Source organism: Haliotis rufescens, unplaced genomic scaffold, assembly GCF_023055435.1.
Source record: "Haliotis rufescens isolate VD_foot unplaced genomic scaffold, xgHalRufe1.0.p SCAF_5, whole genome shotgun sequence".
NCBI classification, from domain to species: domain Eukaryota; kingdom Metazoa; phylum Mollusca; class Gastropoda; order Lepetellida; family Haliotidae; genus Haliotis; species Haliotis rufescens.
The window spans coordinates 3238753-3257366 of NW_025964223.1; the positions used below are offsets into that span (position 1 = coordinate 3238753).

The 18614-nt window shown below is 40.1% G+C and overlaps 1 protein-coding gene across 2 annotated transcripts in view; it reads left to right on the top strand.

Annotated features, from left to right (window-relative positions):
* Nucleotides 1-222: 222 nt before the first annotated feature.
* LOC124133533 (beta-1,4-N-acetylgalactosaminyltransferase bre-4-like) overlaps nucleotides 223-18614 on the top strand; it is a 29136-nt gene continuing 10744 nt past the window's right edge. Inside the window, exons 1-3 of one of the 2 annotated variants that reach the window (XM_046497957.2) lie at nucleotides 223-259; nucleotides 2646-3790; nucleotides 16232-16464. In XM_046497957.2, coding sequence (XP_046353913.1) covers nucleotides 3433-3790; nucleotides 16232-16464 — 591 coding nt within the window. In that variant the 5' untranslated portion in view covers nucleotides 223-259; nucleotides 2646-3432. The other variant, XM_046497956.2, reaches the window with a different exon arrangement.

Consider the following 18614-nt stretch of genomic DNA (forward strand, 5'->3'; position numbering starts at 1 on the left):
TAGCTACTTAGTCAAAATGACTGACATTTACAGAATGTGGTTTAATTATGTCTGTTTCTATAACCGTAAATAATGTATAGAGTTTTAAACAAGACACCTTGACCTGACCTGATGATTTCAAGACAGCCCATTTACTACACGACACTGGTTCCCTGTGTGCGACTTTATTTAGTGTGACCCGGTTCAGCCACGCCCACCTTTTATGACAAGAGTTATCTGCCCATTCACTGCTTCCGGTAATAGGACATCATATTGATAGGTACGGTTGTGTTCATTTTCCTCGACTAAATCAATATGCGGCTTTTGATATTTTGCATTGAAGCGAGGAACGACAGCATTGAGTAACCGGTTTAAATACCACTACCAATTGTGATATTCAGTGTTGTGACACGAACGCTTCAGCTAGTCTATACTCTCACAATACCGAGCGACAATCACTGGAAGGCTCTGCTCACAACTCGCTCGGCAAGCTGCGAACAGGTGATCATCCTTCGAGTAGCGAGACACCGGGTTAAGTGAGAAAGCTTAGTACGTGACGGACGTTACAGGTAGTGTGTTTACATTGATGTCGAAAATGTGTTTGCCAGTGTGTATATTCTCATTTATGTTAATGAAACTAAAAGACAAAGTTAGCATGCTTATAACAAAAATTGTGCTTTAAACCATCAGTAATTTAGGCTAATTCTTTGATGAAATGGCATTGAATTCCTGACAAATTTTATTTGCAAATCAAGTGAATTTTCATTACTTATTGACACAAATGACAGCATATTTTCTAGAATATTTTTCAAGCATTCAGTGTCATAACCCTAATGTTTTCTTGTTGGCATCAAATTACTGTAGCAGAAAAAAACTCGAGGACCCCAGGGCCGCACAGGAACTCGTTATTGGTCAGTAAATAAAATATATACCCCCTGAATGTAAGTAGTGAAGGGGTATTATTTTTATTTACTGACGAATCACAAGTTCCTGTGCATGGCCGTCGTATATTTCTAATACTTCGTGAATCGTCATGATTTGTCATTACAGCAAAGTATGCCTTTTTTCAGACGAATCATTCATCTATTAAAATCAGTACAGTTACTATAATCATTGCTGAGGTTCATGTGCTTTCCTAGAATAAGATCAGTGTCAAAGAGCCTGATCTAGTTAGGAATTAATATTATCTGTTTTCTTGAAATGTTAACATGGTTAACATATGATGCCTGATGCATCTGTATGGTGAGTGTGATGTTGCTGATGCTGTCAAGCACTGGTTGGACTTGACTGTGATACAGCTGGAATCGCTCTCCGTCTAGTACTAATTGTATGTATACCCCCAGTACACTGTATGGATTCTAGGTCAGAATAGGTCCAAGCCTAAAAAAGCCAGGCCTTTGAAGATGTGGACATATGCATACAGGATGATCCACACAATACTGTTGGGTATTATCATTCACAATGAACTGAAGGGTGTAGTATTTTCTGAAATATAACTGCTTATTATCTAGCCTCAGTGACACGATATTAATGTCAGCAGATTGATCACAAGTATTCTAGTTGGGGTACTTACATTCCAAAAGGCACGCTGAAACATCTTCATGAGTGTCCTGTGACACGTGTGGTGAAATGAGGTGCAAGATTTTTGCACCTATATAGCGTGTGTGTTTGTGTGTGTGGCTGCTTGTACTAGTTTGGACTGCTGTTGATGTTATAGTGCTAGCTCACTGAGATACCATGCCGCAGTTTAACATGGATACCCCACACAGACACAAAATACTGACTCTGAGCCGACCAGTCTTTGTTTTTGCCCCTTAATGCTGAGCACTAGGCAGGGTAAGACACAGAGGCGGCTGGCACACTTGAAAACATGTGCATTTCTATCCCCGACATTCCTATATCTAAACCCACCGCCAAGAGAAACACGAAATTATAGAAACATATAGAGAAGTATGTACATTAAGCAGAATTGTCCAAATGTGTACCACTTAATGACAAAACTTACAATCAGTCAAGTGTTACCACAGTGACTTTATTCTTATCACGATATGCTGCACGTGATTTCCAAACTTTACACACTAATCCTGCATGAGACAAATGGTGCATCTCGAGTCATGGATCTATGATGTCAAATGTGATGTCATGATCTCTCTTGAATATTATGAGTAAGTCTTCATATACCGTATTCGATGTAAAAAGCGCCCAGGGCACCTTCAAAATTAGAAATAGGGGGCTCTTATAAGAATATAATTGTGGTGAAAAAAACAGAGTTGAAAGATAAATTTTGTGGTTTATGCTAACAGCCTGAAATGTTTATGTACGACAGATATATTTTCCAGAATTTAATTGGCAATAATTGCCTATAATTAAGGGTGCATATAACACACGAATGCGTACTATATGTGAATAAATAAGTCTTGTGTACAATGATAAATCAGAAGGGGTGCTAATTGGGATTGTTCACAAGCCAGTATATTAGCAAATATCGCCACAGGTGCTTATTACGTTGAATACGGTATTGACCAACATGTATGATATTCATAGTTCTTTTGATGGTAAGTATTGAGATTGATTGACATCACTGACTCCTGTCATAAGTGTTCTCAACATGTGGCTATTGAATATTGGTTTTCTTGACAATACATGTGGATTGATTCTATTTGCAGGTTTAACAGCTGTCAACACCTTGCACATCACTAACATCTCTGTGAGTGCAGCAGTCACAGCAGTTTATGGACCGTGACATTGAGAGTTGACGCAGCTGATTTTGAATGTTGCGAGGACCAAGATCAAGCACAAAAGACAGCACAGCAGTGAGGTGAAACACCTTTTCCAGTTATGAGATGATAGATATTTGGTGTTTTGCTTTTGTGGATGGCCGCTGAAGAGACAGACATTGAAAAAGTGGACATTGTGAATATCACAGACTTACTTTGATATCTTCCTGGAAGTCTTTGGAAGAGTGGAGAGCAAATTATTAAAAACATTTTTTAAGAATTTGTATTCCGATCTTCCTACAAACCATATTCCAGTGTTAGAAATTGGCGCTAGTCCTGTAGTCCGTGCCAAACAGCACAATAGTTAAGGTATCATAAGGACTAGTAAAAAAAAATATTTCTAAGGGCTTGCTACATGTTATCATTATAAGGCCTAGTAGACTGAAAATGTTAGTTTCTACCGCTGTCGTTCCATACAATATTGTACAAGCATGACATATTGTTCAGAAACCAATTAAGCGATGGTTACAAAAATTCATAAAATTAAACCAAAGACCCTTCCAGCAAATATTTCTGTTCAAACTTTAACCATTTAATTCTCAATATTCTCACTAGTACATATTTGACCACCAGATGTATAGCCAAATTGAGCAACTTTAGGGAGAGTGTTCCCGAAGTGATCGGAACCTTTTATCGGGGTTTTCTACTTTTGGACTTGTTCAACTGTGGCACCAAGATGTATGTGTGTGACAACTGTTCCACTGTGAGGATTCTGAAGGTGTTCCTAGTGATCTGCCTGTCTCTAGTGTTGCTTCAATACCTCATCAATCTTGCCACCTACAGCTATGTGACCAAGTTCCTCAAAGATGACAGCTATGGTAGTCATAACCGATCAGCTATTGGACTGTTTTTCCCAGATGTGTCAGACTTTTTCAAGAATTTGCAATCAGTTCAAGAAAAGAATGTGACAAGAAGTGCATCAGAGAACTTGACATTGCCATCAGAACCTGCCAATATGACGGAAATTGTGACAAACATTCCTTCTGGAAAGGACGATATTGGGAATCTCTGTCCGTTGGTTCCACCGACACTAGGTAAGTAGAGATTGATTAACTATTGGGCGGTATCAATACAGTAGACTATATTTATAACGAACATGCTTGTAACCATGGATATAATGATATAATGGATATAATGGATATAATGAAATTATATTATGGCCCCGTCCAATTGCTGTATATATGCTGTAAAAGTGCTTATAACGGATTACGGTTATAACGGTGATATTGGGTTCAACGTCGCGTCCAAGATTATTGCACTTATATAGCGATGTGCATGCACGTGTGTGTGTGGCTGCTTGTACTAGTCCGGACTGATGCCGATTTATAGTGCTAGCTCACTGAGATACCATGCCGCAGTTTAACATGAATACTCCACTCAGACACAGTATATTGACTCCGAGCCGACCAGTCCTTGAGTGCCGAGCGCCAGACAGGGTAACAACAAGTACCATCTTTTAACGTCTTTTGGTATGACGCGGCCAGGGATCGAACCCCGGACCTTCTGCTCTCCGGGCAGACGCTATACCACTAGGCCACGGAGGCGGTCCTTTTTACGTAGAATATGGTATGTCTTGTGTGTCTAGAATGAGCGAAAAAGGCTCAGACAAGACTTTTGGCTAAATTGAGGATTCAGTCCATCCCTCTTATATTTATAGGGGGCACGGGGGGCCGATTCGTCTAAGGTGGAATTACTGGGCTCGATTGTAGCGCCACCAGTGGCTATTACCAGCTATGTCCCTTCTAAGCCTCTCCTATGGATCAATCAGATTCCATCTCTCGTATCACTTGCGTTTGCTTCAAACAAAATGGTTGCACCCGGTCAGGACGATCTGAGCGATAATCAAGATCTAAATTGTGATAAAATGGGTCTTACATCGCGAAATGCATCAAATCATGTGAGCACCTTGATTAAAAACATGAAAAGATTTGGAAAATATCTGCTGACGAGTTGGCGGTGCACATGCTTTGCAAATCCTGCAATCAACCGAAATCTGCACGACAGTTTATGAACCGGATTTCGGTGCACGATTTTGATTGGACTATGCATTGACTCGTTAGTCCAGCCAAAATGTAACTCCATAATACCAGCCTAGTTCAGCAAGGGTGGAAACTGCACTTTTATAGTCAGTTATGTCTCTTGCCTCGGAAAGATGGCCAGAAACCTATGATTGTGGGTTTGAATCCCGGTTTGTCAGCACCATACCCATGCTCGTGGGTTTCGCCGAAGTGGTAAAGGTTTGGTAAAGACCTGCATCACTTAGGGCTTTCCTCCCACATTAAGCTGACACGCCGTGATATAACTGGAGATAAGTGGCGTTAAACCCAACTCTGGAAAAAACATTTTGTTTTTATTATTTCAAACTGACGAGTTCATCACAGCAAAAAATGTGCATGCAGGATGTTAAACTGCAATACAGATGATGCAGGATAAGCTGACAGCCCTCACATTCAGAGAACTTTCTGAATAACAAATAAATAAATCTAAGATGTCTTTTCTGGGCTTACCAGTGCTTACTAACCAGAATGTTTTTTCAAAGAATCTGCAAGCCAAGAAATAGAAATTAGTCTGGCTATATATGGCCTCAAAGTTTATTTTTTTACCAAGTAGCCATGTAGTTTTTCCAGGTAGCCAGTGGTAAAATTAAGTAGTCAAGTCAATAGTGTAGGTAGCCAAAAGCATTTGACATGATCTTTTATCAAATAACTACTAGATGTACAAATCATAGCACTAGTCTTGGAATTGTATATTAGTGGAAACTGTACCTGAGTTTTGTTATAGGTACAAAACTTATGTTGCTTATCCAATAAACTATAATTAAATTTTCGTTGTGTTCATTGAAATTCCTGCATTTTGATTAGCTGAATTGGTCACGTGTTATTGCATTCATTTCCCAATGGATTTAGAAAAATTAAGCCACGCCCACCGAGGCGGACTACTTTTATTACTACGGAATGATTACTACGCTGATTCCTACAGTTTTCACATCGGTTTTTCAATTCAAACCTCAATGAACCGAAAAAAATACAGTCAATCCTTAAATCAACTAAAATAAAATACTCATTACATCAGTACATTAAGATTTATGTATTTCGGTTCATTGTTGACTTTAGGAGGAATTATTAGCGTGTCAGTACAATTAGTAGCAGACACATTTATTTTTGTGTCTACATGTGTGTAGCAATAGATTTAAGTAGCCACAAGATATTTTTCAAGGTAGTCATTTGGCTACCTCTGAATTTTAGACAGTAGACAAATTAAAATTTATATCGCATTGGCGACCGTTTTAGTCGCAACTTTGAGGCCTGTATATAGGACCGTATACCTGAGTGTTAAGCTGGTCTGTGACTTATGATGATCATGATGATACTGTTTGAGCTCTATAAAATGAATGTCAGCAATATCAGCTGTTCTGTGTTCTTATCATGTTTATCGATAGTTTCAACATGGTAAACAATAAAACTGGTGTAGAGTTTTTTAATCCAGCAACAGGTTTTGTGGTATAATCTATCTAAAGATATTGTTCACTCCTTGTGATGCTAAAATAATTTGTGTTTTCAGTGTCACAGCTGTTAGTCATCAATTTCATCCTGTTATCAATTTCATCCTGCTATTGGCTGGATATTGCTGAGTGCAGCGTTAAACAACAAACAAGCTTATATTTGATGCTGATGTTTCAACCTACAAATAGATTTACGATTTGGTGTGGACGTTGCCAGTGATATAAGATTAAAACGTCACTGGCATGTGTGGTGGATATGTTTATCACCTTTGTGTGTAAAGTTTGGTCTGACATTGGCCAAAAATTATCATTTGGGTCAAGTTGGCAGGTCAGTGTATGTCCCAGGCCCGAAAATACCCAGTGTTTATGCGAGACAAATAGCATTAGGATATTTACACTTTATCACATTTTGTGATGTTCTTCCATATCATTTCCAACTTTGGATAAAGTCTTTAAGACAATCTTTAGGATAATTAAGTCTATTTATGAATATGATCAGTAAATGTGCTTGAAAATGATCCGATCTGAAACCCCATAATATACTGAAAAACAAACGCAAAGCTGTTAAAACAGTGTCTCTAAAGCAAGGAATTTCAGACCAATTTTATTTATTATTTTTTTTAAATGTAACAAAATGCTTGTGTTCAGACTAGATGAGTTTGTTTACTGTATGACATCAAACATGCTCATTATTTCGACCACCTGCTTGTGTGTGGCAGACTTGTTTACTCTTGTCTTGGCTGCTATGGCTGGATTATTGCTGACACAGCATTACACAACAAGCTACTAAGACCGAACAGCATTAAAAAGTTACACAATCCCTAAGAACAGGATTAAAACTGGCGTTGGAATTATTTTTGACATAACTGACCAGTTGTGTCTTGTCGACCCTGATAGCTTGACAACAAGAACCACTGAATGACCTTGACATTGGTAATAATGATATCGGGACTAAATTTCAGTTTACATACAAAACAACAAGCTGTTTTATCGCCAAGGTCATGACGTGTATGAGGTGCGAGCATGGTATGTGACACCAGACCCAATTTGGCCCACGTGGACAAGTCGGTATGGGAATGACATGCTAACGTGAAGTGATTATCCATTCCCAGAACATGCTTACACCTGTGTGTTCAATAAATTGATTAGATCTCATTTGGTAACCATGGCAATTGTGCAGTGAAAGGTAAACATTGTCACTGCTGTTGGATTTCAATAGTTTTTGCAACAAATGATGTTTGATGGGTCTTTTTAGGAATATTTAACTAAGTGTATTTGAAATAAACTTGCTGGGACGCTGGTTTACAACTACGGGTGGTAGGGTATCCTCGTGGTCAAAGCATGAAGGGTCATGTTAAACTCCCCACGTGGGTAATGTATGAAGCCCATTTCTGGTGTCCACCCGCACTAATATTGCTGGAATATTGCTAAAAACTTCGAAAAAACACTCACTCTCACTGTTTTCAACCACACTGACAGCTTCTACTGTCTTGTGGATAAAGCGTCTCCTCAGAGAGTACAAGGTCGATGGTTCAATCACTGGCCACACCTTACCAAAAGATGTTAAGAGGTGGTACTCGGAATTAAGGGACTAAAACAAGGACTGGTCGGCTTGGAGTAGTCCAAACAGCCACACAAACATACACACGTACATGCACGTCGCTATATAAGTGCAATACTCTTGGACGCGATGTTAAACCCCATTTCACCTCACCAACCGCTTGCGTTACGGCAGCTGTGTTTATGGTAGTCATGTGGCAGACATTTCCAAATTTCCATGAGTCTGGACTAGTAGAAGTAGCTGTAGTAGTTTGTTGTTGCATATAGTTTGTCTTCTCATCTAACATACTTAAATATAAGGGACGAACTTGTCTTGGTCAGCCTTTATGAAGTCCAAAATCCGGGATCACATCCGACCACCAAGCTATTTTTTGTGTAAATATTATATATACACCTTGAATCTTGGTTTCTTGATTTCTATATAGGGAGAGATGTTAACATGGTTAAAATAAGTGCGGTCTTGTTTACCAATCCCAATTTTCAGTTAATCAAGATCTAAATTGTGCTAAAACGTGTTTTACATCTTGAAATGCATCAAATCATGTGAGCACCTTGATTAAAAACATGAAAAGATTTGGAAAATATCTGCTGACAACGAGTTGGCGGTGTACCATGTGTACATGCTTTGCAAATCCTGCAATCAACCGAAATCTTCACAACAGTTTATGAACCGGATTTAGGTGCACGATTTTGATTGGACTATGCATTGACTCGTTAGTCCAGCCAAAATGATATGATAATATGTTTAAGCATCAGACAGGGAGAGAGTTAATAAAGGGAAGCATGGTGGGCATTCAAAATAACAAGCCACACAAGCATTCACTTGATGCACGTCTGTATGATAATCTTGAACGAGACGTTATAAAGTTTCTTCCACCTTACTTCACTAGGGAATTTCGGAGAATATACTGCCGGGCAGAGGAAAGAAAACGCTTGGAAATTCACGCTTCACTCTGCCTATTCTGTGTACTGTGAATAGTTGCGTCCATTTGCCTTGAGACATGAGCACCAAATTCACACTGTACCATAGGGGCATACCGTCAATCTTGAAATTAATGTGTGTAAATTAACTGCGAAATATGCGGGCGGACTTTGATTGAGCTTTGCATTTTTATCCTCCGCCCCAATGAAGTTGGCGGGGGATATAGAAATGGGTTCCGTCCATGTGGGCGTGCGTGTGTGCGTCCCGAAATCGTTTCCGGAACATAACTCAGAAACCGTTAAATATTTCTCTACAAACTTGCATGTCTATCAGACTCATGCTGAACTGTTGCCTTTTGCTAATTAGGAATTTTATGAATTTTTATTTTTTACGTTTCCATGGCAACAAGTTGGACTTAGGTTCTATAAGGGTGCTGTTCGTTTCCGGAGCGTAACTCAAAAACCGTTAAATAATTTCTTACAAAACTTTGCACGTTTACCAGACACATACTGAACTGGTGCCTTTTGCTATTTAGGAGTTTTATAAATTTTTATTTTTTATGTTTCCATGGCAACAAGTTGGACTTAAGTTCTATAAGGGTGCTGTTCGTTTCCGGAGCGTAACTCAAAAACCGTTAAATATTTCCTTGTCAAACATTGCATGTCCATATATAAAGCACATACTGAACTGTTGACTAACATATATTCTCTGAAATGAACATATCGTACAGAAAAAACAGTTGTTCAGTTATCTTAATAAAAATATAATAAAAAGGCAGCCAAGTGATTCTCTTCATTTTCAGAAGATACTGCAGTAATCTAGACTTGCCAAGCATTATAGACTTGCATGGGCTGTAGTTGATATATTTGTTAAGTATGGTTTTATGCCACTTTTAGCAATAATCCAGCAATATCACGGCAGGGGACACCAGAAATGGGCTTCACACATTGTACTTATGTCGGGAATCGAACCTGGGTCTTCAGCAAATGCTTTAACCACTAGGCTACCCGACCATCCCCCAGATACACAAGAAATTTGTTAACATTTCTTTTATTTCTCTGTTTTCGGATTTCAAAAGTGAGGAAGGTAAATTAAAAAAAAATAAAATTAAAAAAAATAAGTGTTGCCTTTGTGTAATAGCACGCGCTTAATCATGTTAACTACCACACCGGTGCACACCAGCTCTTGTGTTTATTGAAGTCAGTTCTTGTAAATAGTCAAATAATAAATAAATAATAACTTCACAAATTGCATATTTATTCATTAACACCAAATAATTGTGGACAGATACAAAATCAGTGACATCGTTCAGCGCAGTATTGCAACACAAGCCCCGCCTATTCTGTTATCAACCAATCATAAACAATACTCTATTAGTGGGCTTGACCAAGTTTTCATTCATTTATGAAAAGCAAAAATAAATTGCATGTTTAGATCAAATGCTGCGAAACACTTGCAATTTATTTGGATGAAAGTTATGGGTACATTAAAAAATGATCAAACTGCCATATTTCAGGATTTTGCCTTGACTTTCAAAAGTGGGGTCTGGAAAACCTGCAGTCACTGTCTGACTGACTGTCTGTCTGTCTGTCTGTCTGTCTGTCTGTGTCTCTATCTCTTGTCTGTGTCTCTGTCTGTTTGTCTGTCTGTGGTCTGTCTGTCTGTCTGTGTGACTGTCTGTATGTCTGTCTGTCTGTGTCTCTATCTCTCTGTCTGTGTCTCTGTCTGTTTGTCTGTCTGTCTGTGGTCTGTCTGTCTCTCTGTGTGACTGTCTGTCTCTGTGTCTGATTGTGTGACTCTGTCTGTTGAAGACTACCATGATACTATTAAATGTTTTTTTAAATAAGAGTTTTATACTGTTGGTGTGATTTACAGAGCATGAAGTGGTTGTCTAGATCACATACTTTGTCTACCCCTCTGACAAGTGTAAATTAGCATGGCTCCCATGGCCGAAAGCTATGAACACACAATGCCATTTAGAAACTGGTCAAATGTACATGATGTAACAAATGTTATATTTGGGATGACACAGTCTGAGTAAAGTACAGATTCTCGTACTTTTTGGGGTTGAGTCCCGTCTGGTGTTCGAACCCACACTGCCAGAGTGAGGCACCTAATCGCCAGCCCACAAAGTCAGCGATCTATCCCACTCAGCCACCGAGGCTTCCACAAAAAATGAAAGTCTGACAACTGGTAGTCTAGATCACATACTTTGTCGTACACCTCTGACAAGTGTAAACTTTACTCATAAAGTGTTATTCCAAACATAACATTTGTTACATTTAACCTCTTTCTAAATGGCATTGTGTGTTCAAAGCGTGAAGTATTTTTCAATATCTGCCCTTAAGCTGGGAGCATGTGTGCAGGGTGCATCATGTCATGCTGTTTTAACAATGAAAAGCCACAGGGGTTCAAAGTCGACATCGCCCATAGAGACACTTGAATATCAAGACCATAATGGTTCTGTTTGCTTTTGGTGTTGGCAGCTACATAAGCTGATGAACAATGGCCTTCATCCTTGTATGTTTTGAGAGAAAGAAAACTTACATATGGACAATGGGAAGTTCTTGGTGAATGTTGGTTAGGAAGAAGACGTTGTTGCCACTTGGCCTATATACTGCTGTTCAGTGTACATGGCCACCACAGTTTGACTATAGACTTAGAAAAAGGGTGTTCTTCAACTTCTGTCATTGCATAAACTTCTCAAAAGATTAAGTATAGTCATATAGTAAAAGGATGTTCTTTAACTTCTTTCAAGTCATATAAGAACTGTGTCCCACTGCACTGCCCAATTCGTCCCAATCTCATTAAAATCAGACCTTAGTTCTCGCTTCCGCTGAACAAAGATCTGAAGACATCCCGTTAGGGGTCACGTCAGAACGACCTTTCATCCGATGACTCAGAGCGTCGCTTACCAGATCATGAAAGTGACAGTCGGAATGTGATTTCTAATCATACAACCTCAAATCTTTTAACACGGGGTATTCCAAACGATAGTTACGGGTTTAACGACTGAATCCATACAATCTTAACCATCTATTAGCCATTCCAGAATGTTCTTTTGTTTAGGTTTCAAATTTGTATTTGAGAATTTGTCAAGATATGTTGCGAAGCGTAGTCGCCAATTTGAAATTAGTGCCGTAAAGCACGAGAAAGCTGCCTTCTGACTGGTCATTTCATTGGTCAGTCAAAGTTTGCGCAAGGTCGATCTGACCTGATTATGTTACTAGGTTTGTCAGCATGATACCTGTACTTGTGGGTTAAACCACAGGGGTAAACTTCTGTGACCTGCATTTCTTTAGGCTTGCGGGGGCGGTTGGGTAGCCTAGTGGTTAAAGTGTTCGCTCATTACCCCGAAGACCCAGGTTCGATTCCCGACATGGGTACAATGTGTGAAGCCCATTTCTGGTGTCCCCCGCCATGATATTGCTGGAATATTGCTAAAAGCGGCGTAAAACCATACTCACTCACTCACTCTTTGGGCTTGCTCCAACATCAAGCTGACATGCTGTGGAATTACTGACTAAATGTTAAAATTGGCGGTAAACCAAAGGCTTGTTTGCTCGGTTGCTCACTCACTCACTCACTCACTCACTCACTCACTCACTCAGCTGTCTTGTGGATAGAGTGTCTGCCCGAAGAGCAGAAGGTCGATGGCTCACTCACTCACTCACTCACTCACTCACTCACTCACTCACTCACTCACTCACTCACTCACTCACTCACTCACTCATCCCTTGAAACTGAATATGAACAATAAACTGTGTGCCAGGCTTGTCTCACAGAAAGGGACATTGTAAATTATTGACACAAGCAATCGATCCAGGTAACCATGTTCAGGGCAGCATGGTTTAAAGCAGCTTCCAGCCAGACCATTAGATGATTAGGGAGGGACAAATAGATTGCTGGGGACCTAGGTTTGAGTAGGTCCCTCGTAATCTGAAGTCAGCTGATTCTGTGTTCCTTTTATATGGCCGAGCTTCAGGTAAGCTGTGTAATAGCGGAAAATACACGGAATACATCACCACTACCCAATTAATTATGAGATGCTTGTGCTCAAATTACACATGAAACATGTCACAAACAGAATAACAACACTTTTCAGCTTATGTCTATATTTTTGTATAGATCCTTGTATGCAACACACATACATGAGCTCTGCTGTGGTGAATAATGCATGATAATGCACTGCACCTTGCACATATCATGCATGTTGCTGTCGTGAGTTTGTCACGCATGTTATACACTTGGGGCAGGATATGAACAGATACCAATTAGAGGTTATCTGAGACAGCACTTCAAGCAGAATTACTTAATAAAATGAATAAAACTTAGTGAAAAAACACCCAATAGATGGGACACAAGAGAGGAAAAATATATTGACTACCCAAAGAAAACGATGAAAAACCAGTATTATTTATAACTTGTGAGAGCATACTCAGTGGCTTAAAAAATGCCCTGTTATGCCATGCAAGACTTAGACTGACAATTATTTAGTCTTCTTGTAGACCGTGAGATTTACACTGAGATTTAATAATGGTCCACGAACCCTGGCATCTGCTGCTAGTTGTACTCAGTGGTACGTCTTGTTTCAACTGGGGGCACGGATGGCCCAGTCGTCTAGGGCGCCGCGATCCGCTGTGCAGAGTTGCGTCCCTTTGGCACGCCAGAAACCTATGATTGTGGGTTCGAATCCCGGTTCGCCCTGATTATGTTTCTAGGTTTATCAGCACGATACCCGTGCTCATGTGTTTCACCGAAGTGGTAAACGTCTGAGACCTGCATCACTTGGGGCTTTCCTCCCACATTAAGCTGACACTGACAAAGATTTTTTTGGAGGGGGTGTACGCAAATACACTGCTTATCTGTAGGCCTGATAAATAGGATAAGACTTGAACCGTATATAATACATATTTTGTGTTCCTATGATGTGATATTTGGGGTATGGAAACCATGAGGGTAATAATAAATCATCAGATAATGTCATTCTTAAAATAATAACTTTAAGACATATTTTCATTCACTCAACAGCTGCTAAAGTAACTTAGAGCATAGAAGTACAGTGCCATAGTGAACTGCCACCAAATGATTTAAATAATCCAGGGATTTATCTCGACCTGCTCGGTGGCTGATATTCAGCCCCAAATCTAAAACAAATATCAATAAAACTTCACAAATTAGAATGAAAGCATCGTCATGTTAAGACCATGATTATAGTCTGAACTGATGTTATTGCTTTGCAGACCATGGTGTCTGGCGCTCGGCATTAAGGGGCTAAAACAAGGACTGGTCTGCTCAGAGTCAGTATACTGTGTCTGAGTGGGGTATTCATGTTAAACTGCGGCATTGTATCTTGGTGTGCTCATACATGCACATACCCGTACGCACACACGCACGCACACACGCACGCACATGTGTGCATAAGAACTTAAAGAAAATCCCAAATTTGGACAAATTTCGTTATTCGTTTTTTTCCCAATTTGTCTACCAAGTGCACTTAAGTACTCACGGAAATGAAAAAAAACTTTTTTCGATCTCAGATTTTAAATAAATGCAGCTTATATAAAAAATATATAAATATTCAAACAACTCAATTAGTACTAATTGGGCCTTGGCACAAATACAGCGTATCAAAGGTTTTTATGTCTTTTTACACGTAAAAGTGTGTAAAAATATCAACAAAACAGACTATTTTGAAACTGAGCATAACCAGGTGTTAGTAGATCAAGGTGAATGTCCATGACCTATGACACCTTGACGACAGGAGAAAACAGGTGCTTGAAACCCATGTGCATGTGATTTGTCAGTGGTTAGTGATTTGTGATTGGCATTGTGGGATAGTGAATCATCGTCAAGATATCAGAGCGTAAAAGTAACATATTCCCTTCTCAAACAAAAACTTACATGTCATTATTATTATGTACATGAAAATAGCTGTTATTTTTATTGTTGTTTTGATAACTTTTTACCAGGCTGATTTGCATAATGCCTATAGCCTGTTTCTGCCATGTCAATTTGGACTTAGTTTTATTTTTGAATGTTGAAAGTGCCTACAAATTACCTCCTGTAACGTACATTTTGTATTGAGCACTGAGATAAAACTAGCAAATCAAGACTAGTACTTTCCAGTTGTTTTGTTATTTCGTATTTACATCTACGTAATGCTTTGTGTCGATTATTAAATCCAGCAAAACAGTTTTTTTTCATTTCCATGAGTACTTTAGTCACATGTCTGAACATTCTAACAATGGGAAACCTCTGTCCTGAATCCTTTTGGTAATGTTATGCAAAGGTCTTTTGTATACGGCTTACTATAAGAAGTTCCTGCCAGATGGCCTTGTTTGCATATTTAGCAGATTGGATTCCCAGTTTATCGGATTGGTTTATCCATTGAAAACACTATCCATTAAATGAAAGAAAACTTTATTTTGTCATTTAATATATTTACTATTCAAAATAACTGAAAATACAGTATTTCAGTTCATGATAACATGGTGCAGCCAATATTTTGGTGGTGCAACCTGACTAATTCACTGTTGGTTGCACCTGGTGCAGGTGGTAAAAAGATGATGACATCTTACTCTGACCGAAGGTATTTTCTTGGGTGCTATACAGACCCATCTCTTTAGGGTTAACAGCCGCCTCCGTGGTCTTGTGGTAGAGCGTCCGCCCGGAGAGCGGAAGGTCTGGGGTTCGAAACCCTGGCCGCGTCATACCAAAAGACATTAAAAGACAGTACTTGTTTTTACCCTGTCTGGCGCTCGGCATTAAGGGGCTAAAACAAGGACTGGTTGCTTCGGAGTCAGTATACTGTGTCTGAGTGGGGTATTCATGTTAAACTGCGGCATGGTATCTCAGTGAGCTAGCACTATAAATCGGCATCAGTCCGGACTAGTACAAGCAGCCACACACACACATACACACACGTGCATGCACGTTGCTATATAAGTGCAATAATCTTGGACACGACGTTAAACCAAATTTCACCTCACCTTTTGGGTTAACTATCCCCCACCACGAAATGAAAGGGAGATATAGGAATGGGTGCTACCCGTCTGTCCTTCCATCTTGTTTTGTGTAAAAACAAACATGAGAGATATCTTAAGCAAACTTTGCACATTGATAGGTCTAGTGGTGAACTGGTGCCTTTTGATAGTTAGGGATTTTAAACAAAATATTTTTCGTGTTTCCATGGCAACGATTTTGACTTCGACTGAAAATGACGGTAGTGCTCCACACAACCGGACATGTCATATTAGCGGGGGATATGAGTGTTTCATGCTTGTTTTGCCTTGGGTGGTGGATGAAAGTACTATTCATTCACTTTAGGTGAAGGCTCTGCTGGAGAGAACTGACAAGATGTCTATGAAACTGTACAATTTAAGATAAACTGTTTCAAGACATGAATATTTACTGTTGTTGAATGTGTTTAGGTTTACATAAGTTTTGTGTTTTGATATATACCTCAGTATGATGTGTGTGATGTTTCAGTGGGGGCACTAGCAACCTATAAGGAGGTTCTATCCTTTGAGGAGATGCAGAAGAAATACCCAGAGCTTCAGGCTGGAGGCCGATATAAGCCCCCGGATTGCAAGTCACGGCATCGTGTAGCCATCATTGTCCCCTACAGAAACAGGGAAGATCAACTGAAAATTCTGCTCAACAATCTGCACCCCGTACTGGAGAGACAGCAGCTGGACTATGCAATCTATATCACAGAAATGGTAGGTACTTTCATGTCTTCGGTCCCTGGTAGGTCCTTTCATGTCTTCGGTCCCTGGTAGGTCCTTTCATGTCTTCGGTCCCTGGTAGGTCCTTACATGTCTTCAGTCCATGGTAGGTCCTTTCATGTCTTCAGTCCATGGTAGGTCCTTTCATGTCTTCAGTCCATGGTAGGTCCTTTCATGTCTTCAGTCCATGGTAGGTCCTTTCATGTCTTCAGTCCATGGTAGGTCCTTTCATGTCTTCAGTCCCTGGTAGGTCCTTTCATGTCTTCGGTCCATGGTAGGTCCTTTCATGTCTTCGGTCCATGGTAGGTCCTTTCATGTCTTCAGTCCATGGTAGGTCCTTTCATGTCTTCGGTCCATGGTAGGTCCTTTCATGTCTTCAGTCCATGGTAGGTCCTTTCATGTCTTCAGTCCATGGTAGGTCCTTTCATGTCTTCGGTCCGTGGTAGGTCCTTTCATGTCTTCAGTCCATGGTAGGTCCTTTCATGTCATCAGTCCATGGTAGGTCCCTTCATGTCTTCAGTCCATGGTAGGTCCCTTCATGTCTTCAGTCTCTGGTAGGTCCTTTCATGTCTTCAGTCCATGGTAGGTCCTTTCATGTCTTCAGTCTCTGGTAGGTCCTTTCATGTCTTCAGTCTCTTGTAGGTCCTTACATGTCATCCGTCTCTGGTAGGTCCTTCATGTCTTCAGTCTCTGGGAGATCCTTCATGTCTTCAGTCTCTGGGAGATTCTTACATGTCTTCAGTGTCTTGTAGTTCCTTTCATGTCTTCAGTCTCTGGTAGGTCCTTTCATGTCTTCAGTCTCTGGTAGGTCCTTTCATGTCTTCAGTCTCTGGGAGATCCTTTCATGTCTTTGGCCTCTGGTAGGTTCTTTCATGTCTGGGGCGGTGGGGTAGTCTAGAAGTTAAAGCGTTCACTCCTCACGCCGATTCAGCACATGGGTACAATGTTTGGAGCCCATTTCTCACTCATCCACCCATCCACTCACTCATTCACTCACTCACTCACTCACATGTACCCTGTGTGTGAGCATATGTACCCTCAAGATGTACCTTGTGTGTGAGCATATGTACCCTAAAGATGTACCCTGTGTGTGAGCATATGTACCCTCAAGATGTACCTTGTGTGTGATCATATGTACCCTCAAGATGTACCCTGTGTGTGAGCATATGTACTCTCAAGATGTACCTTGTGTGTGAGCATATGTACCCTCAAGATGTACCCTGTGTGTAAGCATATGTACCCTCAAGATGTACCCTGTGTGTGAGCATATGTACCCTCAAGATGTACCCTGTGTGTCAGCATATGTACCCTCAAGATCAGTTGACAACTTTTAGTATCACAGAACAGGAGCCACAGTTTATCACACAACAGCAGCCACAGTGTTTGAAAATAGACATGAAAGTCTTGTGACCCTTATAAATCTAATGTAAAAAAATGATTTAGTGGGTAGCTAAACATAACTATTATTGCAGCAGCCCTTGAAGATGCCAAGATTCCCCTTAGTTTAAGCAAGTCACAAAACAGCGTGGGAATCCTATCCTCTCCTGGTTGCAAGAAGCTTATAGAGAATCAGAAGGGTTTGCCGCAAGGTAAACTGTAAACCCTTCTCTGTCCTGTTCAAACATCTGGATGCTTGAATAGACACAAAAGTAGTGATTCAACTTCATCAAGGTGGTCTGAAGTTACATGCTGATAAAGGATGCCTTGGTGCAAATAATTTGTTATTCTGTTTACATAGGAACAAGACTCCCCACTGACTGTACCTGCTAGTCATCATCAGAAGTTAAAGAACAACTGATTCTTTTATATTACTAGATACCCATGAAGATCCGGGGGGGGGGAAAGGTCTTCAGCAACCTATGCTTGCCGTAAAAGGCAACTATTCTTGTCGTAAGGTGACTAACAGGATCGGGTGGTCAGGCTCTCTGACTAGGTTGATGAATGTCATCATATCCCAAATGCGTTGATCGATGCACAATATATCAATCACTGGATTGTCTTGTCCAGACTTGATTATTATCAGACTGACGTCATATAGATGGAATATTGCTGAGTGCGGCGTTAAACAAACAAACAAACAAACATATCACTAGAGTTAATCTGTCATTAATGTAATGGTGTGGTATGGTATAGTTTTTGTCACT